The sequence below is a fragment of the Cibotium barometz genome, chromosome 33, assembly GCF_041138505.1.
Source record: "Cibotium barometz isolate CiBa-2024 chromosome 33, ASM4113850v1, whole genome shotgun sequence".
Classification (NCBI taxonomy): domain Eukaryota; kingdom Viridiplantae; phylum Streptophyta; class Polypodiopsida; order Cyatheales; family Cibotiaceae; genus Cibotium; species Cibotium barometz.
Genome location: NC_141078.1, coordinates 43608605 through 43633846, shown reverse-complemented (window position 1 = coordinate 43633846; position 25242 = coordinate 43608605). Strand labels below are relative to the sequence as shown.

The window sequence follows — 25242 nt, the reverse complement described above, 5'->3', positions numbered from 1 at the left end:
GGGTGATGGTGTTAGTGGACAAGGAAGGTGGGAATCCCCCACACATGGCTCTATTGAACGCGTGGGCTAGTAAGGGCGCAAGTGTGTCATCGGCATGGGAGATGTACTTGGCGGTGAGCCCCCCATGATCCGGTGCTTGCCCATTACGTAGTCTACGAATGGCCGTGAGTACCATGCCCGGTGTGAAGAAAGTGGAGGTCATGGGGCACGGGTGGGGTTGGGGGGTTGGTCGGGGATGTGAGATAGAGAGAGTGCATGAGTACCAAGTGTCTGGGCATGTGATGGGCGTGGGGGGGCGGCGCTCAGGGAGTTCTCTCCAAGCGTCCTTGCAGTTAGGCCCTAGGGAGAGTTGCTATAATTCATCCTCTTTCCGAGTGTAGAACTCTCATTTCTTGTGTTTGGTAATGTGTTGGGAAATAAGTTGCGCTAAGCGCCTTGAGATTTCCCCAATGCATACCTCATGCTCGAGGCGGGAGCGGGTGGCTTGGCATTCGTTGGCAGACCAACCGTTCTGGGGCATGGTGCCACAAGTTGACTTGGCAGTGGAGCGGGGTGTGAGCTGCACACGGTCTCATGAGATTATCATAGGACATGAAGGTGACAGCATTTGGGAGAGACCTCCTAAAGCTCGTAGCTGCACACGGTCTCATTATTTATAATGGGATGCCTTGCTGGCCCTCCTTTGGTGCCTTCACTTGCTTTCCACACCGAGGTGACTCCAATATCATGGATTACCTACAAAGGTCTCTGCCATTGGCATGTCTCATCCTTGACTTCTCCACCCCGCCACCCCCCGTCGACGCCGACCATACCTATCTCCACTTCACCCTCGTGTGCAAACTACCCACCCCCCACCACTCACTACACACAAATCCATTTTGATCACGAGCTTGATGGTGTTTACTCAAACCGCATTTATCACCACCTCTAGGATGCGGACCCTTCTGCCCCCCTTGCCACCCCATCCTAGCTCACCACAATCCCTCACACATCTGCCACCGCCTCCTTCATGTATCTCCGAGATGCTGTCACCGTCCTGTCTTGTGGTGATCTCATGAGGCCTATTCCATGGATGTCCAGCTCTTGCAGTTTGATGGGGTCATCCAAATCAAGTAGAGGAACCTGGTGGCTCCGATCATGGCATTGAAGTCTCCCAGTAGGAGGACTTTACCCAAGATAGAGAACTCCATGAAATAGAGTGGTAGGAAAGGTGAGTGGCCATGCTGCTCAGCATAATGGGAATGGTTTGGTGGGAAATAGCATACTGCAATATGGATATGTCACCGAAGCATCAAAATACAGTTTGCTGATATGCAAGAACGCAACGCACACCCCCAAAAAAAAAGAGTTTTTGAAAAAGGTGATGTGGCACTGATGATGTGGCGATGGTGATGTGGCACTAACACGTGGCAGGATAGCAGCACAAGGCCACCTTACAGGCTTATGATGCGACTAGCTTATGGAAAGCAAAAGGTTAAAAGCTTTATAAATACTAAAAAGGGAAGAGCTTTTATTATTAAAAAGATGCTTTTTGGGCTATAAGGAGTTTTAAAGCGCTTTTCTCTATTGCTTTTGGGCAAGAACTATAAATTCAGCTATTCTCTCATTGAGACATGTAAAAAGACAAGAGAGCTCTCTAGCTCTAAGAACTTGTACTCAAGACTCCTCCAAGGAGTTTTATCTAATATAACTCCCGGGGGAGGGGGGGGTCGGCCCAAGGCTATTTTGACCCCTAGTGTGGTGTCTTTTGTTGGTGTTGGACTCACACACTCACACACACACAAACCTGCACATTAGGGTTAGGTGCAAGATGGAGAAGCTCACACAGAAATGAGAGAGAGAGAGAGAGAAAGAAAGAAAGAAAGAAAGTTATATTAACGTCCACGGGAGGCCGAATCCGACCTATGGGATAGATCAGGTACATCCATTTACATTCCACTCTGGGTATCGATGCCAAAAAGGCATAAAACTGAAAAAAATAACTCAAAATGAACTCTTAAGACTCTTAAGAGTTTAAATTACAATGGGTTCTATTGCATCTAGTTCGAAATTGAGGTCCAAAATAAAAATAGCTATATTTCATCCATGGATGGATTTGCTCTTGAGGGGGGTGGGGTACGGAATTCTTTAATGATTGCTTGTCCTCCTCTGTATATTGTCCATTTGCCATTCTTTCTTGCTTCTTTAACTTTATTCAGCTCTGCCGATCTGTTCTTGAGTTGTAGCGGGGTGAGTTCATCAGCTATCCATACCTTTGTTCCTTAGAGAGACCTTGTTTGCTTCATCACTGCTATTTTCTCATTGTTGTCCATATAGGGCGGGGTGCAGCGGGGGGGGGGGGAGAGAGAGAGAGAGAGAGAGAGAGAGAGAGAGAGAGAGAGAGAGCCAAAAGTGTGGTAGCCACAAAATGCAAGTCAACCCTTGCATGTGTGTCACATCCATATAATATAGAAGTACAAAATATTATATGTCGAGTGTCCTTTCAGACTTGATATCCAAGGGGAAAAACCACATGGGAAAAAGTGCCCTTGGTTAAGCCCTGTTCACACGTAGCACTACCATAAGTGAGCATATGCCTACAAATCCCCCCTGTAGTGGAAGTGTGAACCTGTACAAGGTAGCAGAGCACTCTCTGTATGAGAGTAAGCCCAAAGCTTTGCGGAAAGCTTCAAACTTTTCTTGAGGTAAAGTCTTTGTGAATAGATCTGCAACATTATCGTGTGTAGGGCAGTAAGATAAACTGATCTCCCTTGCATGTAACCTCTCTCTGACATAGTGATAATGAATCTCAATGTGCTTGGTACGTGCATGAAATACTGGATTTCGTGCCACGGCCATAGCACTCTGGCTATTAGTGAGAATGGTGGTGGGTGTTTGCTGATACTCACGAAGATCAACCAATAATCTCCTCAGCCATACACAATCTACTGTAGCTGTGAAGACTGCCCTGTACTCAGCCTCACAAGTAGATGTGGCAACAGTGGGTTGCTTTTTACTCAACCAAGATATGCATGAACTGCCAAGAAAAAAACAATTCCCACTAGTGGATTGCCTGGTATCATAATCACCAGCCCAATCTGAATCACTGTATGCATAAAGATGCAAGCTGCCCCCTCGGGATAGAACAAACCAAGATCCAGGGTACCCTGAAGATAACGAAAAATGCGTCTGACCGCTTGCCAATGCTTTGTGCCTGGGCTGTGCATGAATTTGCTCAACAAAGAGACCCCAAAAGATATGTCTGGCCTCGTGTTACACAAGTAAATGAGACATCCCACTGCCTGGCTGTAAATGGGCCTCAAAAGGCTCTCCAATATCATGCATAGTAAGCCGTACACCTGGTTCTACTGGAGTAGAAATGGGCTTACATTCATCCATGTGAAACCTTTTTAGCAAACTTTTTATGTACTTAGTTTGCTGCATAACAATGCCATCATCTGTATGCATAAACTGTATGCCAAGATAGTAGTGTAAAGGCCCCAAATCTGACATATTAAATTCAGCTTTCAAATCAGCTTTGAAATCTGAAATTTGTGCTTTGCTACTACCTGTAATGAGCATGTCATCTACATACAAGATGACTATGAGAATATCGGCACCGGTTTTCTTCACATACAATGTGCTTTCAGCTGGACTATTCACATAACCTTGGTTGGTTAGATGAGCATGTATTTTATCATACCAAGCTCTTGGAGCTTGCTTTAACCCATACAATGCTTTGTGTAACTTGCATACTTTATGTTCCTCACCAGGAACTACAAAACCAATGGGTTGATTTACATATACTTCCTCCTGTAAATCCCCATTTAAGAATGCAGTTTTGATGTCCAATTGATGCACTTTCCATCCTTTATGTACAGCCAATGCAATCACTGATCTTATTGTGGTCATTCTCGAAGTAGGAGCAAAAGTCTACTCATAATCTATTCCCTTTTTCTGGGAGTAGCCTTTAGCCACAAGTCTTGCTTTGTACCTGTCAATAGTACCATCAGACTTCCTTTTGACTTTGTACACCCACTTTGTTCCAATGACATGCTTGCCTTTAGGCAATTCCACAAGATCCCAAGTATTGTTCTTCATGATAGAAGAGATTTCAGCTTACATAGCTTGCACCCAATGCTCATTCTCATGTGCTTTTTCATAAGAACAAGGCTCTTTTGAATCAAAGAGACCGCCTATGGCTAATGCAAACTCCCCACGATGTATATTCAATGCATGGCTGGAACTAGTCCTTGTTCTACCTATGAGTGGAGTTGCAAGTTTGCTTTCTTTGAAAGTTTTCAGCAACCATCTTGGCACTGACTTGGCTGTGTCTATGGCTTTTTGCTCTTCCCTCACAAGATCTTCCACTTCTTCCATAGAAGGGGGACTGAATGGCTGGTTGTTCCACATGTTCTACATGAGGATTTTCTTGTGTAGGGTCTGGCTGATCTGAACCCCCCCTAATTGCGATGGGTAATAGTCCATCAAACATGTCGTGTATGCTTGTATCATTACTTTTATACAAGCTGTACATGGATTGTTTTGAATTTTCAGCAAATACCACATCTCTACTGACAAAAAGCCTTCATGTTGTTGGATTATAAAGACGGTATCCTTTGCTCTCATTGCTTTAGCCCACAAAAATGCATTTCATTGCTTTGTCATCTAACTTTGTTCGGAGTTGTTCTTGCACATGTGCATATGCCAAACACCCAAATGTACGCTAATCCACTGTTGGCTTTCGGCTATACCAAGCCTCAAATGGTGTTATGGTTTTCAAAGCTTTTGTTGGACACCTGTTCAACACGTGTGTTGCACACATTATAGCTTCCATCCAAAAATTGTGAGGCAACTTTTGTGCTTTCACCATGCATCTTGCCATCTCCATGAGAGATCTATTTTTTCTCTCAGCTACACCATTCTGCTGCGGTGTATAAGGCACAGTACATTGGTGTTTGATGCCCTTTTGAAGCATATAATCCTTGAATGCATTTGACATGTATTCTCCACCTCTATCTGAGCGGAGTGTTTGGACTTTACATCCACACATATTTTCAGCCGTTGCTACAAAGTGTCAAAAGCATGTAAACACCTCTACTTTCGCTTTCAAAGGGTAAACCCAAGAAAACCTAGACTAGTCATCAATGAATGTGACGAAGTAAAGATGCCCCCCTATGGATGGTGTCCGCATTGGACCACATACATCACTATGTATGAGCTGTAATTTACTTTCAGCTCTAACAGCTCCATCTTTGGGGAATGGTTTTCGTTGCATCTTTCCCAAAATACACCCCTCACATACATGTCTTGGTGGAGACTTACGAGGCGGCATATTATCAACCATATGATGCTTTTGCAAAAGCATTGTTGGGGTAAAGGCGTTATGCCCACCCTTATAGTGTGTACAAGCCCATAAGTTATAGTACATAGTACACTTAGTACTTTTAATGTACTAAGTGCACTATGTGTACTAGTGCAATATACATGTGTGATAGGGGAGTCACACACTTATGCCTCATGAGTTGACTTATCCCCACAACTCTCTCTCTCTCTCTCTCCCTTGTTCTTCTCTGTGTATGTCTCCCACACAAGTGAAACCCTAACTGTTTTCTCCCCATCAACTGGTATCAGAGCTAGCAGCAAGTGACTGGCTTGGGAGTGTACACGCAGGCGGAGTAGGTTTCCTGCAGTACGAATAGCCTTGGTGAGAGCCTTAGCGTGTTCATGGCAGCTTGCCACGCTGCTGCAAAGAAGCTGTGCTTTCAGGATGTCCAGTCGGCATGAAGCGCTACAAGGCGTAATACAGCAGCCGAACAGTAGGCGTCAACAGTAGGCGTCAACGGCAGGCTTGGCGAATACGTGTAGTGCTATCCATTAGGTGGCGGGCGTTGCATCACACGCAGGCGAAGGCGCCAGCGCTAAGCGTCGACCTCAGGCGAACAAGGCGCCGGCTGTGCGAACTAGGCGGAGGTCGAGTGTGAGCAGTCGAGCGGATACACAATCGAGCTGCAAGCGCTACCAGGCGTTGGCGAACAGCGTGGAGCGAAAGCGTTAAGCGAAGAAGTTGCTAGCTACGTGTAGCCAGGCGTAGCCAGGCTTTGTCCATACTCAGGCGTAGCCAGGCGCCTACTCGCCTACATCAACCAAGACTGGCGCTAAGCGAAGACGTCAGCAGCCAGGCGTGTAGCGCTGGGCGTCGGCTGGCGCTAGGCGAAACCAGGAGCGTAGCTGGCGGACGTCAACAGCACGAGTGGGTTTTCGTTCATCTCCTTACTCCTTTGCCTCTTTTGCTCGCTTTTAACAGTAGCGAAGCTGGGGTTTTTTGGAATCTCTTGAAGCTCTTCAGCAGAGGGTAAACCAGGAGTTTGTCACCCAGCCGTCCCTACCTGCACAGCTGCAGGAGCATCAGCATCAGCATCAGCATCAAGCATCAGCATCAAATTCGCCTGCAAATCAGAGAAAAATCAGAAAATTACAAGGTATTTTGCTTCAATTTTTTTTTTTTGGGACTTGCAATTGAGCAAGTACAATCAACAATTGAGCAGGTACAGGTGCCCAATTGCTCAATTTTTGAGCAAAATTGGCAAAATTGGGTGACATTAGTCACAATCAGGATAAATTTGCAGGAAATTGGTCAAATTAGGATCAATTTGCAGGAAATTGGATGTCGAAATTTGGGGCTTTTGATGTAATTGTGCAATTAAGCACTCATACATGCTGTATGATGTGAAAAATCGCACATTTGGGCAAAATTGCAGTGCAAATCAAGGGGCTTTTGTGCCGATTTGGTTGATTTGCACGCAGGCAATCGCATTTGATGCTGTGGATAATGTGCTGATGCCTTACAAGCACTCAATGTGCCTGTAAATCAAGGGGCTTTCATGTATTTGATGTATATGTGGCCAGGGGGAAGCATCGTGAACACTCTGGATGCCTTCATGTGCGTCAATGTACCATGCATGATTAGAAATTGATCTCAAATCAAGGGGCTTTTCAAGTTTGTATGCTTGTTGAGCTTGGCAAAGCAGCAGGCAAGACATTTATGCCTTGAATCCTCAGAAATCAGCTTGCAGTCAAGGGGCTTTTGCCCAATTTCTGTTCGGGACTGTTGTATGCAGTGTTCGGGACTGTAAAAGTCTGATTTTCACTCATTTGGACAGCCAGGAGAGCATTTATTGCTATTGTACCTGCTGGTACAGATTTGGCACAGCTTTGTGCATGTTTTGGCATGGCTGTACACTGTTTTGAGTGACCAAAAGGTTCAATTTCAGCTGCTGAACTTGCCGGGACAGGTTTGGTACATCATTGGTGAGCACTTGGTACTGCTGTACAGTACTTTGGAAGGGCAAAAGAGCACATTTGAGGTGCTGTCCAAAATCTGCAGCAACCAGATTTTGGTGTTTTCATCACAAAAAGTGGGAGAAAAGTTGCATTCTTGCTTCCGCAGTGGGAGATAAAGCTTGGGAGAATAACCGTGAGCACTTTGTGTGCTTTTGGTGCAGTGTTTGCACATTTTGCAGGGAGTCAGGCATTGACAGGTTGCATTTTGCTATGGCAACCACAGGTGAGAGCTCTTCATTGCTTCACATCAAGAAGCTTGAAGGCTCGCAAAATTATGATATTTGGCAAACCCAGTGCTACAATGTGTTGCTTCAGAAAAAGCAGCACAAGCCTATCAAAGAAAGGGGTGTAATGCCCGCTTCTCTTACTGCTGAAGAGTGGGAAGATATGGATGAGCTGGCAAGATCTACTATCATGTTGTCTGTGTCAGATTCATTACTTTTCAGCATTCGTGAAGAGAAGACAGCTTGGGGAATGTGGCAGAGATTGCAGGACTTGTATGCCCAACAAAGTGCCTCAAGCAAAGTGTATTGGTTGAAGAAACTCATAGGCCTTCAGATGAAGGAAGGGGCTTCTATGACAGCCCATCTAAATGAGTTTAATGGTATTGTCAGCCAGGTCATCAATCAAAAGTTGGCAATGGACGATGAGTTCAAAGCCACTTTTTTGTTATGCACTTTGCCAGAGAGTTGGGACACATTCAGGACAGCCACTAGCAATTCGCATGCTATGCTGTCATATGCAGATGTTGAGGGTGCTCTTCTTCAAGAAGAGATGAACAGGAAAAACAACTCTGTTGGAAAGTCCAATGCAATGAATGCACGTGGGAGATCCCAGCAAAGGGGGAAAAGCCAAGAAAGGGGAAGGAGCAAGTCTCGCTCCAAAAAGGATTTGGAATGCCATTATTGTGGCAAGAAGGGACACATTAAAAAGCAATGCTACAAATGGAAAAATGATCAAAAAGAAAAGGGAAAAGGCAAAGACAAAGACAAGGATGAAGCCAAAGATGTAAAGCCGAAGGGCAAAAGTGGAGTCAAGATTGAAGAAATCAATGTGTCACATGCAGGTGGCAGTGAGGATGAGGTCCTCTTTACGTCTTCACTTGATGCCCATTCACTTCTTACAGGTGGTCATGGTATGCACTCATGGATCATTGATTCAGGTGCCTCCTTTCATGTCACAGGTTGCAGAGACTTGTTTGTCAGGTATACTGCTGGCAATGAAGGAGTGGTTTATTTGGGTGATAACCATGCATGCAATATTCTTGGCAGAGGTGATGTGAGGCTTGTGTTTTCAGATGGCTCACAGCTTATGCTCCATGATGTCAGGCATGTGCCTGAGATCAAGAAGAATCTGCTTTCTACTGGACAGCTTGATGATGCTGATTATATTACCACATTTGGTAGTGGAAAGTGGAAAATTAGTAAGGGCTCACTGGTTGTTGCCAGAGGCTCTAAGGTGGACACTCTTTACTTTATGCATGCAGGTGTTTGTCACCATGCTAATGTAAATGCAACCGAGCTGCCGGAAATTTCTATGTGGCATAGCCGGTTGGGACACATGAGTGTCAAGGGAATGGAGCAATTGTCTCGTTTGGGTTACTTGCCTTCTCTAAAGTTTTCAAGTTTTCAGTTTTGTGAGCATTGTATATATGGTAGGCAACTACAGTGCCCGCACAAGAAAGCTCTTGGACAGAAAGATGCTCAGTTAGAGCTTGTGCATACAGATGTATGTGAGATGCCTCAGCTTTCTTTGGGAGGGGCAAAATATTTTGTGTCTTTTATTGATGATGCCACACGCAAGGTGTGGGTTTATCCTCTTCGTTTGAAGAGTGATACATTCTCAGTGTTTCAGAAGTTTGTTGCTCTTGTTGAGAATCAAACTGGCAAAACACTGAAAGCTTTGCGTTCCGACAATGGTGGAGAGTACATGTCCAAACAGTTTCAGGACTTTTGTGATGCTAAAGGCATCAAGAGGGAGCTCTCTACTCCTTATGGTCCTCCACAAAACGGGACAGCAAAGAGGATGAACAGGACCATACAGGAGAAGGTCCGTTCTATGTTGTCACATGCTGCATTACCTCATGGTTTTTGGGCTGAAGCTGTTATGACAGCCGTTCACCTTATAAACAGGTCACCTAACACGAGGCTTGGTGGGAAAGTGCCAGAAGAAGTATGGACAGGGAAGCCTCCGTCATACAAGCACTTGAGAGTGTTTGGTTGCGTTGCGTACCTGCACATACGCAGGGAAATGTGCACCAAACTTGATCCTAAGTCTCACAAATGCATATTCCTAGGATATGGTGACAGAGGTGAAATGGGGTATAGACTTTGGGATCCCGTAAATAGAAAGATCATACGCAGCAATGATGTCATTTTTGATGAAACATGCATGTATAAGGAGCCTGCAAGGCAACAGGAGCCTGGCAGAGTCATCTTTGATGATGATGGACATCATGGACAACAACAAAGGGCTGTAAATCAGCCATTACAGCAGGAAAACCAGCCCTTAAATGGTGCTGAAAATGGTCCAAATGGACAGCCAGAGATGGCAGAAGATATCCCTATGGATATACCACAGTTAGAGGAGATACCAGGCATGATTTTTCAGCCTTATGGCATGGAACAGGAGCCACCAATGGGTGATATGCAGGCTGGACAGCAACCTGCAAATGATGGTCATTGGGTACGGAGGTCCACTAGACCCTCCAGAGCCCCTGACAGGTTTGTTCCAGGGGTTGACTATCTGATGCTCACTGACTGTGGGGAGCCCTCATGTTACAAGGAGGCTTTACAGAGGGCAGACAAAGCTCTATGGGAGCGTGCCATGAAGTCAGAGATGGATTCTCTGCATAAAAATGAAACATGGAAGTTGGTGCATTTGCCTGCAGGCAAGAAGGTTTTGCCTTGCAAGTGGGTATACAGGCTCAAAGTTGCACCTGATGCAAAGCCAAGATACAAAGCCAGGTTAGTGGCTAAGGGCTTCAAGCAGGAATATGGTGTGGACTTTGAGGAGATCTTCTCTCCAGTGGTCAAAATGACCACACTTAGAGCTGTGTTGGCTTTGGTTGCGCATGATGATCTGGACTTGATTCAGATGGATGTGAAGACTGCTTTTCTTCATGGTGATCTCCATGAGGAGATATATATGCAGCAGCCAGAGGGTTATGCAGTGAGTGGAAAGGAGAAGCTTGTATGCAAGCTGAAAAAGAGTCTTTATGGGCTCAAACAGGCACCAAGAGAATGGTATCATAAATTTGATACATTCATGAAATCTCAGAATTTCAGGAGAAGTGACATAGATCACTGCTTGTACACCAAGAAAGCTTTGGATGGCAGTCTATTGATTCTCATTTTGTATGTTGATGATATGTTGATTGCCGGGAAATCTCGTAAAGAGATGGATGCTTTGAAGAAGAAGCTGCATGAAACCTTTGATATGAAGGATTTGGGTGATGCAAATCACATCTTGGGTATGCGGATACTTCGGGACAGAAATCAGCATGTGTTGTATTTGTCTCAGAAGGAATACATTGGCAAAGTCTTGCAGAGGTTCAATATGGACGGGGGGAAGAAGGCTAGTACTCCTTTGCCTCCATATGTGAAACTCAGTGCTATGGACAGCCCACAGTCAGATAGAGACAGGGCTGATATGGCCAAGATTCCGTATGCTTCAGCTTGTGGCAGTCTCATGTATGCCATGGTTGCTACTAGGCCGGACATTGCATTTGCAGTGGGAGTGGTTTCTAGATACATGGCCAACCCTGGCAAGAAGCATTGGGAAGCAGTGAAAGGTGTCATGAGATACCTGAAGGGCACACAGGATTTGTGCATTTGCTTTGGCAAACAGGATGCATTAGTGCATGGTTACACGGATTCGGATTATGCCGGTCATCCAGATAACCGGAAGTCTACTACCGGTTATGTATTTACATTCACAGGAGGTGCTGTGTCATGGATATCCAGGATGCAGAAGTGCACTGCCTTATCTACTACAGAGGCCGAGTATATTGCAGCCACAGAGGCTTGCAAGGAGGCATTATGGCTATCTCGGTTAGTGGTTGATTTGGGCTATACAGGGGATATTCCATTGTTGCATTGTGACAGTCAGAGTGCCATCCAGTTGGCAAAGAACCCTGTCTTTCATGCAAAGACGAAGCATGTGGATGTGAAGTATCACTTCATCAGAGAGGTGATAGAGAACAAGCAAATTCAGCTTGTTAAGATTCACACGGATGACAACCCGGCTGATCTGTTGACAAAGAGTTTGCCTCCGGAGCGGTTTGCTCATTGCAGACACTTGATGGGCATTGGATGAGGCCAGTTTCAGCCTTGATATGGCCTTATGTATTATCATGTACATGCTGATTTTTTTTTTTCCTTTACTTAAGGGCACTTTGTCTTTAAGTGGGAGGTTGTTGGGGTAAAGGCATTATGCCCACCCTTATAGTGTGTACAAGCCCATAAGTTATAGTACATAGTACACTTAGTACTTTTAATGTACTAAGTGCACTATGTGTACTAGTGCAATATACATGTGTGATAGGGGAGTCACACACTCATGCCTCATGAGTTGACTTATCCCCACAACTCTCTCTCTCTCTCTCTCCCTTGTTCTTCTCTGTGTATGTCTCCCACACAAGTGAAACCCTAACTGTTTTCTCCCCATCAAGCATCAAACTCTGAAAATTTACATGCCCAAAACAAGCATGCCATAGCTCTGCATCATGCATAGCAGGAGTGTGGGTAGCCATTGTATTTGCAACAGAAGTACGCTTGTCATAGCTGTCCAGCTTATACAAGCTTTTGTATCGTGTTCTAGAAGTGACTATTTCATAACCCTTTGATGGGTCTTTTACCAAACACTTCCCATCTTCAAATTCAACCATTAAACCTTGGTCGTTTATGGCTGAGACGGAGAGCAGATTTTTCTTTATCCCTGGAACATACAATACATTTTTCATACATATATTGGCACCATTGGTTGCAATAAGTATGACATTGCCAATTCCCTTTACTGGGTATATTGGCACCATTGGCTGCAATAAGTATGACATTGCCAATTCCCTTTACTGGGTATGTGGTATGATCTGCACATGATACAGTGCGGCCATTTGAAGCATAAACCAAGTGCTGAAATACATCTTTGCATGAAGTGATGTTACCCGAAGCACCACTATCAAAATACCATGATACATCGTGCCTGTCAGATCATTGTCTGAAGCACTTGGTGTGTCACTAGTGCATGTGACCAAAAAAGTGTACTCTTCCTTAATTACATTAGCTGATTGTTGTGCTTTGTCATCAGAAGAGTCTGCTACGGCATTGCCTGCTTCTTTCCTTTTCTCTTTTGCAATCCGCTTTCTACATTTTACTGATATAGTGTCCAGGCTTATGGCAGTAGTGACATTTGCCCTTCTTTTTGGGCTTGTTTGCATCCCCTTTGTCAGACTTTTCACCACCAGAAGAGGGCTGTCCATGACCAGCCTTGCTAGACTGTTGTCCCCCATGCTTAAAGCTCTTTGCTTTACCCTTATCCTTGGCTGTAAATGCCTTGTCTCCACCACGGTTGCTCGATAAGTTTGCTCTTGTTTGCTCTTCCTGCAAGAGTAAACCCACCAGCTCTTCAAAAGTGATGGGATCACCACCTCCTTTCATAGAGAGGTTGAGAGAGGTGTGAAAGCCCAAGTAGGAAGGTGGTAAAGAATGAAGAGTGTTGGTGACCAACTGTCTATCTGGGATAACCTCATCAATGTTGAGCAATTGTTCTTGTAAATCTTTCACTTTGGTGAGATGATCTGCCATGGAGTCACCCTCATCCATAGAAAAAAGATCCAATTGCCTCTTTAAGTAGGCAACTCTTGCCTCGTTGCGTACCTGATACATTGCTTCCAATGTGTCCCATGCAAGCTTCGATGTCTTGCAAGAACGAATGTGCGGAATAATAGTCCTTTTCACTGAAAGGGCTATCAATGACATGGCCTATGCATCCCTAGAGTCCCATCTCTTCTACTCGTGTGGAAGCAGGTTCTACTTTAGGAGCTCTTTGAGCACCTCCCCTCTGAGGCGTGGCTGGCTGTATGGTAAGTGGGCGTGTGTCATCACCACACACGATGCCCCAAAGCCCTTTGGCTACCAGCAAATTACGGATCATGAAACTCCAGAGGAAGTAGTTAGATCCATCCAACTTGTCCTCTTGGGTGAGCACACCAAATACATCTGTAGCATTTTGAGCTATGTCAACAAAATATACCTGCAAGCAAACCAAGCACCAATGTGCACTGCCAGGCAACCAAATGTCCTATGCAAATGTTTGCCTGCAAACTGAAGCAGCTGTAAACCTGCACCAAATTGTCCAATTACACAATGTGTATACATATGCGACAAATCACAGCTGCAATGCCCAATTACATGCTCTAATATGAAAAGCCCCAATTTTTATGCACTCCAATCGCTTCAATGTGCAGTTAATTGGCCAATTTTCACAAAACTCCCAAATTTTTGCAACTAAAAAAGGCTCTTGTTGATTTTGATCTCAATTTGGAAAACCCCCAAATTCCAACCCAAACAGCATGAATGGCAGCACACCTGCCATTTTTCTGGCAAAGGGGATTTTTTGGCAAACCCCTAGAAATTTCTGAAACTAACGTGCCCTGAAATGGCTCAAATTTTTATTTTTAAAAATTAAAAATCCCCATTAAAGGTACCTGAGATGAGAGGAGGTGTTGGGACTTTGAAGCTGGCCCATGTGGCAAGTACAGGCAGCAGGTACAATCATGCAGCTGAGGTGGCAAAGCTGGCCGGCACAGGTACCAGTTAGCAAAGGAGCCGGCGGGGTGCAGGTACGGTGGCAAAGCTGGCTGGCACAGGTACAGGCTGGTGCGTGACTACCCGCAACCAGGCGAAGGAGGTGCAGGGCGAGAACTGGAGCAGGCGTGTCAGACAATGCGGGAATCTGAGCCCGTCGGGTTTGGTCTCGACGGCGGGTGCTTGCCGGGAACGAAGACGGCGCAAAGGCAGAGCTGGCCGCAGTAAAGCCGCCGGAGTGGGAGGCGCAAACGGGCGGCGGCGTTTCTGTGCGCACTAGCGATGCCGGCACTGAATGCCGGAAGTAGCGTGGCCGCCGACGTCGGCCGGGGAGGTGCTGAGGGGCGGCGGCGGTCCTCCCTGCACTAGTGCCGCGGGCTGGGGCTGGGTGGAAGAAGCGGACGGAACGAGCGACGCACGGACTGGCTCCGTCGACGGAATTTCGAAGGCAACGGACGGACTGGCTACGTTGACGGAATTTTACAGGCGACGAACAGACTGTTTGCTGTTGACGGAAATCCAGATGCAGCTGCCCCAGCTCTCATACCAATTGTTGGTGTGGGACTCACACACTCACACTCACACACACACACACACAAACTTGCACATTAGGGTTAGGTGCAGGATGGAGAAGCTCACACAGAAATGAGAGAGAGAGAGAGAGAGAGAGAGAGAGAGAGAGAGAGAGAGAGAGAGATTAACGTCTACGAGAGGCCAAAGTCGGCCTATGAGACAAAAAATAATACAATTGTGTTCTTCCGGTCATCGGAAGAAAAGAAAGAAAAGAAAAAGTGTGCATGTGTCTGGATACAACTGTGAATCATCATGGATCAGTGGAGCCCATATACAAACAATATAAGGGGGGGTGGGGATGTGGATGGAGTGCTAAGGCAAGAGAGAGAGAGAGAGAGAGAGAGAGAGAGAGAGAGAGGGAGAAAAAGAGAGAGAGAGCCAAAAGTGTGGTAGCCACAAAATGCAAGTCAACCCTTGCATGTGTGTCACATCCATATAATATAGAAGTACAAAATATTATATGTAGAGTGTCCTTTCACACTTGATATCCAAGGGGAAAAACCACATGGGAAAAAGTGCCCTTGGTTAAGCCCTGTTCACACATAGCACTACCATAAGTGAGCATATGCCTACATCTTTTCTCTCTCTACTCTCTCTCTTTTGTTTATTTTCAGATTTTCTCAAGGTTTCACGCGTGAAGTTGTCTTCTTGAAGATAAGCTAAGTACCCATGCCACAACCCTTATGACGGTCTGTTACAGTGGTATTAGAGCAAAGGCTATATCTCTCTCCTACGAGGGATAACGATCTTTACATGCGGTATTTTTTGCTTTTTCTTCAAGCAATGGGGAGCACTCACCACCAAGAAGAGGACGAAGCCACCAAAAGTGGGAAGCAAACCCAAGAAGACCCTAGAACCCACATGGTCAAAGGAACTATGACCAATTTGGACACTATTCTCCAAGATCCAGACTTGATGAGAATTTTTGAGCAACTATTTAAGAAGAGGAGGTAGATGAAAGACTTGATGAAGAAGATGGGCTCTTGGACCTTTTTTGACCATGTCCTCTTTTTCTATGATGAGAGTGGGCTGATTTGGAATGACCATGGCTCCTGTTCCTTCCACGAAAGGTGGAGGACTGGGTGATCTCTTTGACGAAGACTTTTGATTTTTAGCTGCATCCTCCTTTGTTGGTTGCTTATCCCCTTTCTTCATTTGCTCGATCTTCTTACTGTAACAGGCCTTCGTAAGGGTTGTGGCATGGGTACTTAGCTTATCTTTAGAAAAACAACAACTTTACACGTAAAACCTTAAGAAAATTTGAAAATAAACAAAAGAGATAGTATAGAGAGAAGACACCACATTGGGGGTCAGAATAGCCTTGGGTCGACCCCCCCATAAAACCCCTTGGAGGAGTCGTGAGTACAAGTTCTTAGAGCTAGAGTGCTCTCTTGTCTTTTTACATGTCTCAACAATGAGAGAATAGCTGAATTTATAGTTCTTGTCCAAAAGCTCTTGAGAAAAGTGCTTTAAAACTCACTTATAGTCCAAAAAGCATCTTTTTAATAATAAAAGCTCTTCTCTTTTTAATATTTCTAAAGCTTTTAATCTTTTGCTTTCCAAATGGTAGTCGCATCATTCCAAGCTTGTAAGCTAGTCTTGCGTTGCTATCTTGCCACATGTTAGCGTCAAACTCTCTCTCTCTCTCTCTCTCTCTCTCTCTCTCTCTCTCTATATATATATATATATATATATATATATATATATATATATAATATAGGGTATGACGCGTTGCGTTTTTGCATAGCAGCAACGTGTTTTGATGCTTTAGTGACATCCCTCCAACTTATTAAACGGTTGTCCTCAATTGATAGGTCTTGCTTTTCTCTGCTTTTTCTTGCTGTGGGCTTAGCTCTTCTCTCTGTGGCTCTTGAGACATGGTTCTTCATGCGGAATGTCCTCCTCTTCTATTGTGCTTGGCTTTGGGGAGCATCTTGCCCTCACGGTTTTCACTCTTCACAGACAGTGACCTTGGGTTTGACCTCTTTGGGAGATACTCCCACCCCTTGCACCTCTAGAGTCGCTCTCATGTAGGAGTTTCCCAGCATGATTCTCTTCCTGTCGAGATCAACATGCACCCGTTACATGCCAGAAGACACACACACATGTACACATGCTCGTCGTTGCGTTTAACTAGGCGTCCCTGACCCTTGGCCCACATACACAGATATGCTCACAAGCATAAATCAAATGAACAAATGAATGCACAAACAGTTCCTTGGTTTTGACACCACATTCTTGGTTTTTATACCAGTTCGTATCGTAGTCCAACTACCCATGTGAGTGTCTGACTATAAATCAGTGCCTCCATGAGATGGCTAGTCCGTGGCTCTTGTACAAAAGATTTAGTATTGTTCAATCTCAGAATTGCTCCTTTTGGATACAACTTGGACAACAATCGTTGAGTTCTAGATTACTCAATTCCTTGTAGTGGAATATAAACCGTGAGCATTCTCTTGTGTTCGTGGTTCCTTGGATGTCAAAATACAAAGGCCAGTGACAGATAGCTCTCTCTCCAGTCAGCTGTAGACACATCCATAGGTACCGTGCCTCCTCATCCTTACAGACAATGCGAAGAATCTGCCTGAGAGAGGACGGCAATGCCTCTTGAGCCTTGTACCCCTCCTGACATGCGGGTCTCACCTTGGAAGGCTGACTTCCACTCGTAACCTGCTATGTATGGTAGTCCCCTCTCAGGGCTGTGGTGTGTCTCCATGTAGAAGATATCCCTACCTATGAGGTTCTCGCTCATCGCTCCTAGGTTAGACCACATAGTGCCGTTGTAGTTCCATATGGCTATGTGGTCTCATAGACCCGGCCTTATAGAGGATATGGTATTTTGTGAAATCATCGCATTCCTGATTGGCTTGGTGACTAGTTATCCTTATGTCGAAGTGCTCTTCCTCTATAAAAGGAACTGGGATGTAAGATTTTTAAATACTTAATAGATATTTCCTTTGTTTGAAGAAAAGGTACTAATCTAGATGTGTAATTAAGATCTACTTGCTATTTGAGCTTTGTTTGTTGAAAATAATTCTGTGATGAGACTGACAGATATTATAGTGTTTTGGCAGATCTATGAACTTGCAGGTATTGCCAAAGACATTGCCAATAAGAGCAACATGGAGGAGGGGGTATTGGACGCTCTGGGATCATGTTTCGAGGAGCTGCATGAGATTTTTACACGGAACAAAATTGCTGCTCTTACTGTAGACACATTTGGAAGGCGGATACATAAACTTCTAAGGTGAACATTCTCTCACGTTTTGAAATGAATTTATGGAATGGCTATGTGCACTTTGTGAATTTAATGGCTGCTGACTACCCTTTCATGCCATTGAATGATATGGAATGGCTGTGTATGCCGAGTTGCCATTATCTATAGCGTACTTAATGACATGACAAGGTGACGTGGCCGTACGTATCTGTTTGCATTTTCTTTCATGTCATAGTGGTAGTTTTGAACTTGTTCTGGAGTATAGACCAACCATCAATCAGAGTATGTGGATTGTTGGCCTGACTGGGTGCAGGTCTTGACTCTTGATGTGTACTCAGGTTGGATGAAGAACAGTTGAATCTTCATTGAGATATTAGGGTAAGGTGTGTTAGCACATTCATCCCCAGTTTCTGCCCATTTCTGGTGTCCTTTTGGTCCCATTTGTATGGCCCTTGATTGTGGGCTGGCTACCCCTTTTTTCCATATTTTTCTGGGATTTTTCCCAGCCCTTTTGGTATTTTACCAGTCGGCTAGCTTATTGAGCTCCAGTCAGCCAGCCCTCCTCACCTATAAATAGGTGGGGCTGGCCTCTTATCATTCATTTAGTCTTGTACATATTTTGCACCCTCACTTATGAGACTTGTAGTGTCTCTTGCTTGGGACTGTTTTGCTTCAGTATATTCAGCATAGTTTTCTCCATATCTCTCTCTCTCTTGCACTCTCTGTTCAGCACATTCTAGTGCCACTCTGCTTCTGCTCTGGGCACACTTTCATGGTATCAGAGCTCCTGGTTTAGCAACCTCTTTGCTGCCCCAGATTCAGCCCTGTTTTCAGCACCCTCTCCTCTGCGTTTTCTCTCAGATTTGCAGCCCTTTGCTGCTGCGTTTTCGGGACTGCACCTGCTGGTCACTTCTCTTTTAGATTGGCTTCACCAATTGCAGCCATCAGGTATTTTCTGATCAGCGTTTTCTTTCCACGTGGAGATTGGACATAGGCTGCCTGTTTTTCTTTAGGACAGCAGCCTTCTGTGCTGCGTTTTCCTCTCCAGTGGGCTTTCCCCTTTGCGGAGGAGGTCTGTGGTGTTGCAGGCTTTGGTGGCACTTTTGGTACCTGTGGAGGACACTTCTTCTTTAGAGATAGTGCGTTTTTCTTGAGGAGAGCCCAAGCTACTGTCCTTGTTGTTGCCTTTCCCTCTTGCACCCTCTTACAGCATATTCTCGAGTGCTGTCCAGCCTCTTAGGGTTGCGTTTTGGTGGGAGGAAGGGTCCTATATCAGCGTTTTTTGATTTGGACAGTTTTATCTTATGAGGGTTGGTTCTCTTGATTGGATCAATGATGACAACTTCAGATTTAGCTCCCGTACCACTCTCTTGTTATTTCCTTGATGAGGCAGACAAGTTGGATGGTGGTAATTTTCAGTCATGGAAGTTGCAGGTTATTTCTATTGTCAGGGAGTATGGTTTGATGGAGTTTCTCTCGTACAAGAATCGGTGCTTGCCGGACCTTGCCTTTGCGGAGGATGTGTGTCGGTGGAGGAAGACTGGCGGACAGATCTATGGCTTGATCTATGGCTTTCTCCTCCTGAATTGTCAGGATTCGGTTCTTCGACACTTCATCTATGCTCCTGATGATGCTTCTACTTTCTATGTGTGGTAGTTGCTTTGTGACCTGTATGGTGATGCGAGTGATCGGCAGATGCTTTCTGCTTCTCGGTGCTCTGCAGCTAGTGATCTTTACTCCTTTTGGAGATGTTCCTGCAGTGAAGGATAGTGGGCCAATTTTGCTCACTGCATCTGAGGAGCTTGTTTCTCCTGTTCCCTTGCCTTCAGTTTCTGTGCATACTTCTCCTTGCTAGGATGATATCTCTGGTAATGTTTTTGAGGATGACCGTGGGCTATCTTTGCTCACAGCTTCTGAGGGGGATTTTTCTCCTATTGCTTCGCCTCCGATTCTTTCTTCGACAACCAGTGACCAGGATGTGTTGCTGGTCCCTTTGCCTTCTATGGAGGAGCCTGCTTCTACGCTGTGTGATGCTATTGAGGAGGCTACTACTACTTCAGTTACCACTACTATGAATGTTCCTATTTCCCTTACTCTGTGTGAGGATTCTGGATTGTGGTCAGGTGTGTCCGTGACTGTGCCTAGGGCATAGTGGTACTTCCAGGGATTGAAGGATTGGGATTTGGATTTGGTTGGGCTTGTGGAGTCCCGACATCAGTTTTCAGAGGAGGCAGTTAAGTTCTTACATCTGGCGATGCCGACCTTCGAGGAGGGTGCTATTATACAGCATTTGGCTACTCTTGGTATAGAGTTGGAGCAAATGGACTCTATTTCTTTTGAGGGTATTATCTTCTTAGAGCTACAGGCTTCTAGGGATTCCTGTGACACTGTGTTTATATTTGGGTTTGGCACCGATATTTGGAGCAGCACGATGCAATCTTCATGGTTGATTTCTTCTAGAAGAACAGTGTACCTGGCAGCTTGTTTAGTTACTTTTGTAGTTGAGGTGCTGTGGAGATTGCTTGTGGAGCTTTCCTGGTACCTGTTGTTGCTGCTTTCTTTTGTCTTTGACAGAGGACGACTTCTTTGGCTTCTCGGAGTTATGTTTAGCATCTGGTGCTAAGAGGGGGTGTTAGCACATTCATCCCCAGTTTTTGCCCGTTTTTGGTGTCCTTTTGGTTCCATTTGTATGGCCCTTGATTGTGGGCTGGTCACCCCCTTTTTTCCATATTTTTCTGGGATTTTTCCGAGCCCTTTTGGTATTTTACTTGTCGGTCAGCTCCTCTACTCCAGTCGGCCAGCCGTCCTCACCTATAAATAGTTGGGGCTGGCCTCTTATCATTCTTTCAGTCTTGTACATATTTTGCTCCCTCACTTATGAGACTTGTAGTGTCTCTTGCTTGGGACTATTTTGCTTCAGTATATTCAGCATAGTTTTCTCCATACCTCTCTCTCTCTTGCACTCTCTGTTCAGCACATTCTAGTGCCACTTTGCTTCCGCTCTGTGGACTCTTTCAAGGTGCTGTTGGCAAAGCAGCCTCCCTGCTCTCAAATTTTAAGAGTCTGATTTTTGTGCCATTAGGACAGTAAAGTTTATGCGACTATGACTACACATTAGAACAAGTCATAGATCTCTTTGCTCATCCTGTAGGAAAGCAACTTACTAGAGGAAGTATATAGGACGTGCTGGCTTTATTTGTAGGAATCTCCTTTCGTTCGTTGCTGCTTTGGCCCTTGTTGTAAGAAAAGTACACTTACTTTCTTGCACATACAAGACTAAGCGCAACATAGTAGATGAAGGGGGAGAGGTGGCAGCAGCAATTCACGATGGCTGGTGGAAATGGGATGTGAGGATGATGCAGTGAAAGGGACTTGTTACAGGTGTGCATACAGCAGATAGCTCTCTTGCTGTCCATGAGTGCCATAAATGGCAGTTGGGCACTTTTAGGTGGTCACCAGGATGCCTTTCCCATTTGTAGTAATATGAAGCCACTAGTGATCTGTCTTTACTCTCTTTGCGTAAACCAGATAAGGTACCACTTCTCCTTGTGCAATATAACAAGCACTCGTTGTTTCCTTTACTTGCAGCCCGTTATTTCATGAACACTAAACTTAGTTGCATCATAGTTGGCTCTTTTTCCTGTTCCCACTTTTGGCTGCCCATTAGAGCCCATTTTCATTGCGTTACCATGTGTGGCATTAAGCTAAAAAACAGGCTACAGGGCTTAAGACATTTTTGGCACATTGGCAATTAGGAGTTTTTGGGCATAAATTAAAAAGCTTGTGCGCGTTACACCGCTTCCTTCATGATCAGGGTTGCAGTTCCATACATAGATTGCAGTATAACGATCTCTCAGTGAGCTATGCGTACAAATTTAATTCAAGTGAGTCCAAAGGACCTTAGAAGGAGAGTTGATAATCTCACCACCTAGCCATAGCTCTATGGGAGGTGCCCTTGAGCCAAGCTTGTGGAGTCAACGAGTCAGTGGACTTATGGCGACATTGGTAGAGATGTGTTTGATCTTGTCATGTGCAAGATGCACAACACTGCGTACGAAATGGGATGTCTAAGGATCATGGCCTGTGGCAACTGGCAAGGCTATAATGACGTAATTTTTGGGTGTAAGCAATTTGTTGAATTTTTGAAATTCGCTGTTGTACTGTAGGGAAAAGATTTACCTCTTTAGTGGGGCTGGAGACTTGCGGAAGTTTGACTTGTTAAGTGGCTCCTTTGAGGATGATGGCATGTCAACAGATGACGGAGGGCAAAGCTCTAAGTCGACACCAACTCATTCTTCTTACAATGATCGGATCACAATTGAAGACTTTGATATCTTGAAGCTGATCAGTCGGGGTGCTTTTGGCCGAGTATTTTTGGCAAAGAAGCGGGCGACTGGAGATCTTTTTGCAATCAAAGTGAGTAAATTGCTCTAAATGGCTATAAATATTAAAGAAAAAAGTGTGGGCCAAGCCCTTGCCTGAGTGCCCTATTGCAGGACGCTGCTCAGGAAGGGTTGTGTGTTTGAACCCAGACACCTAAATACAATATATAACTCTCAAAAAAAGAGTCCCATCTTTTTTGTGATTGTGTATGCTACTGCAGGTCCTGAGGAAGATCGATATGATACGGAAGAATGCAGTGGAAAACATCTTAGCTGAGCGGGACATTCTAATTACAGTGTGCAATCCTTTTGTGGTTAGTTCAGAATGATTTTCTTTCAGCACACCTTGTGTGTGGCTTTGTCTTTAATTGTTGCTTGCAGTTTGCACCATAGATATGGGAAATGTGGAAACGCACTGTCTCCAGGTTGAAACCACCTGTTTTTTTTTTTTGGGAGGGCGGGGGGTGTCCTTTTCGGACACGTGTTTCAGCTATTTCCCATTTCTGAAACGGCATGCTTCAGCTGGTTTGCCTCTGCCATTTTGGCCATTTCCCAGACAACAGCTGGCGTTTCCCTCCTGCACCCTCCTTTTGGGGTCAGGTGCTGATCAAATGACTTACATTCTTGAATAGAACAATCCCTTTTCTTACACCCCCTTTTTTCTTCTCCTCTCCGTTATCTCTTACATTTCCTGCCAAATCCCCTCCCCTGTGTGCATGCGCACTAATGTCTCCACTTCTCCTCAGCTTGTACTTACCCTTGCTGACATAAGTTTCAGATTGCAGCCCCACAACAGTGGTGTTTCTGTTTCCATTTCTGCTCCATTTCTGTTCCCGTCTCTGGTTCCCGTTTTCCTTAACTGTGCTTTCCACAAGGTCACTGCTAAAATTCAAGGTCAATGGGTTTTATGTTTATAGAAAGCTTTCAAAAGAACAATCGAAACTTAAATGGAAAATTATTGTATTTATTATTCCTGTTATATTAACTGATCCTTTTTCTTACTTGTGGTTTATGTAGGTTAGGTTTTTCTACTCGTTCACTTGTAGAGATAATCTTTATCTGGTCATGGAGTATCTGAATGGAGGTGATCTTTACTCATTGCTGAGACACATGGGCTGTCTTGATGAGGACATGGCTCGAGTGTATATAGCAGAACTAGTAAGGGTGCTACTTTCAACTGTCGTGCATGCTGTGCTTTATACCTTTGCTTTTGAGAAGTCTATAAGCATTTTGGTTTCAGCATATATATTTTTTCTTCACTCAGGCATGGTCCTAATGTCCCTTCAGGTTTTAGCTCTGGAGTATTTGCATTCTTTGGGGGTTGTACATCGAGACCTTAAGCCAGATAACATTCTCATCGCCCATGATGGGCATATAAAGGTACATTTTTAAAGCTTTTGATCCCTCTAAAATTTACTTGCTCCCTCCTCCGATGAAAAAAAAACTACAAAAAGGAGAAAGGATCTATAAAAATTTGCCAGTTAGGTAACGGGAGGTGTCTGTTTTTTCATTTCAATGAGTTTAATAGACAAGGGTGTGAAAGAGGACAACCAACTGTATCAAGATGAAAGAGGAGAGACAAGTGTGTATAAAATGGGGTCAAGAGTAACCCCTCGTTTAGGCCTCATCGATAGTTGACGGGCTAAATCAGTCTACAGTGTCATATACAACTAATAATAGTAGTCATACAACAGAAAATTGGGGAAGCTTTAACCTTTTAGGCCCTTGCTTGGGTTCTTGAATTGGTGGCAGGGTGTTTAGAGAAGCATGGACATGCCCAAGCATGGCACATTGGTCAATATGTGTCTCTAGCCTGTTGGCAATGTCCAAGCATGAACGCATTGGTCAATATGTGTCTCTAGCCTGTCTGTGAATGTATTAGACCCTTGAAAGTTTCAAGCGCCATCAGGTCTCAATTGGCCTTGTTCAAACTTTAGTGTTCAACAGGCTCAGGCTGCTCCAAGATCAGAATGAGAAGTGCATGCACAGGGCACCTTAAATTCCCAAAGATTTTAACATAACCCTCCCACCCCTGAAACCTGCCGATGTCCTTTCTGTGTAGGATATTCACTTTAATGATAGAAGCAAATGATAAAGGGACTACATTTTGTTTCTTCTTCTGTTATTTTATTTCCTTGAAGAAATAAGATTATGTATGCAGCTTCTGTAGACTGCAACACTCTATGGGTGATGTGACTTAGCATAGTGCCCTACCTTGCCTCTGAAGAGGTCATTTGCTGTAAAAAGCTGAGCATGGAAATAGGTTCTTCTACCCCTTAGTTGGCAAGGAAGCTCCAGAATACTCATGATGACACCTTATGACTGCATCTTCTGTAGCAGCTCCATGATCATCCATTGAGGTAAGTGTCATGATTTGTGAATTAATCAAATTTGTTAACCATTAAACTTTATACACTTAAAAAGACATCATCCAAGAGACGTGACCTCCTGAAGGCCACATACTTTCATGAACAGCGGAGCCTTTTCACCAAAAGTCAAACCCTTTGATGCAGAAACACACCTTTTCATGAAGAGATACGACAAAAGCTCATGATCTTCCATGAAGGGACATGTGACTATTGAGAGAGAGACATTTCTTTATGAAGAGTTGTACCTCAATTGATGGGATATAACTCTTCACCATTAAAAGTGAAGATTTACACCTCTTCCAATAGGCATGACCCCTCGATTGTAGCCTTTTCCTTTCTATTTAATAGAGCCTTACGCACAACAAACAAAATACTTTCAACCCTACACTTGTTATGAAGTCTTAGACATGCCTAATTGTTAGTCTTGACAATGATATTAGAGCAAACTACCTCCATCTATGAAAGGCCCACACTTCTTCCTTTCCAGCCCTAGCCACAATAGAAGAGAGTGAGATGTGGTATTCAGAGTCTCATATGTGTGTGTGTACTGTGTGTCTTTATTGGCTTTATGA

General features: G+C 44.5%; 1 protein-coding gene across 1 annotated transcript in view; it reads left to right on the top strand.

Moving 5' to 3' along the window:
- Positions 1–25242, top strand: part of LOC147619608 (putative serine/threonine protein kinase IREH1) — a 119438-nt gene that overhangs the window by 28440 nt on the left and 65756 nt on the right. Inside the window, exons 6-10 of the mRNA XM_086773279.1 lie at positions 17777–17949; positions 22086–22335; positions 22523–22615; positions 23319–23459; positions 23589–23681. Of these exons, the coding sequence (XP_086629405.1) occupies positions 17777–17949; positions 22086–22335; positions 22523–22615; positions 23319–23459; positions 23589–23681 (750 nt within the window). The remainder of the gene's footprint in view (positions 1–17776; positions 17950–22085; positions 22336–22522; positions 22616–23318; positions 23460–23588; positions 23682–25242) is intronic.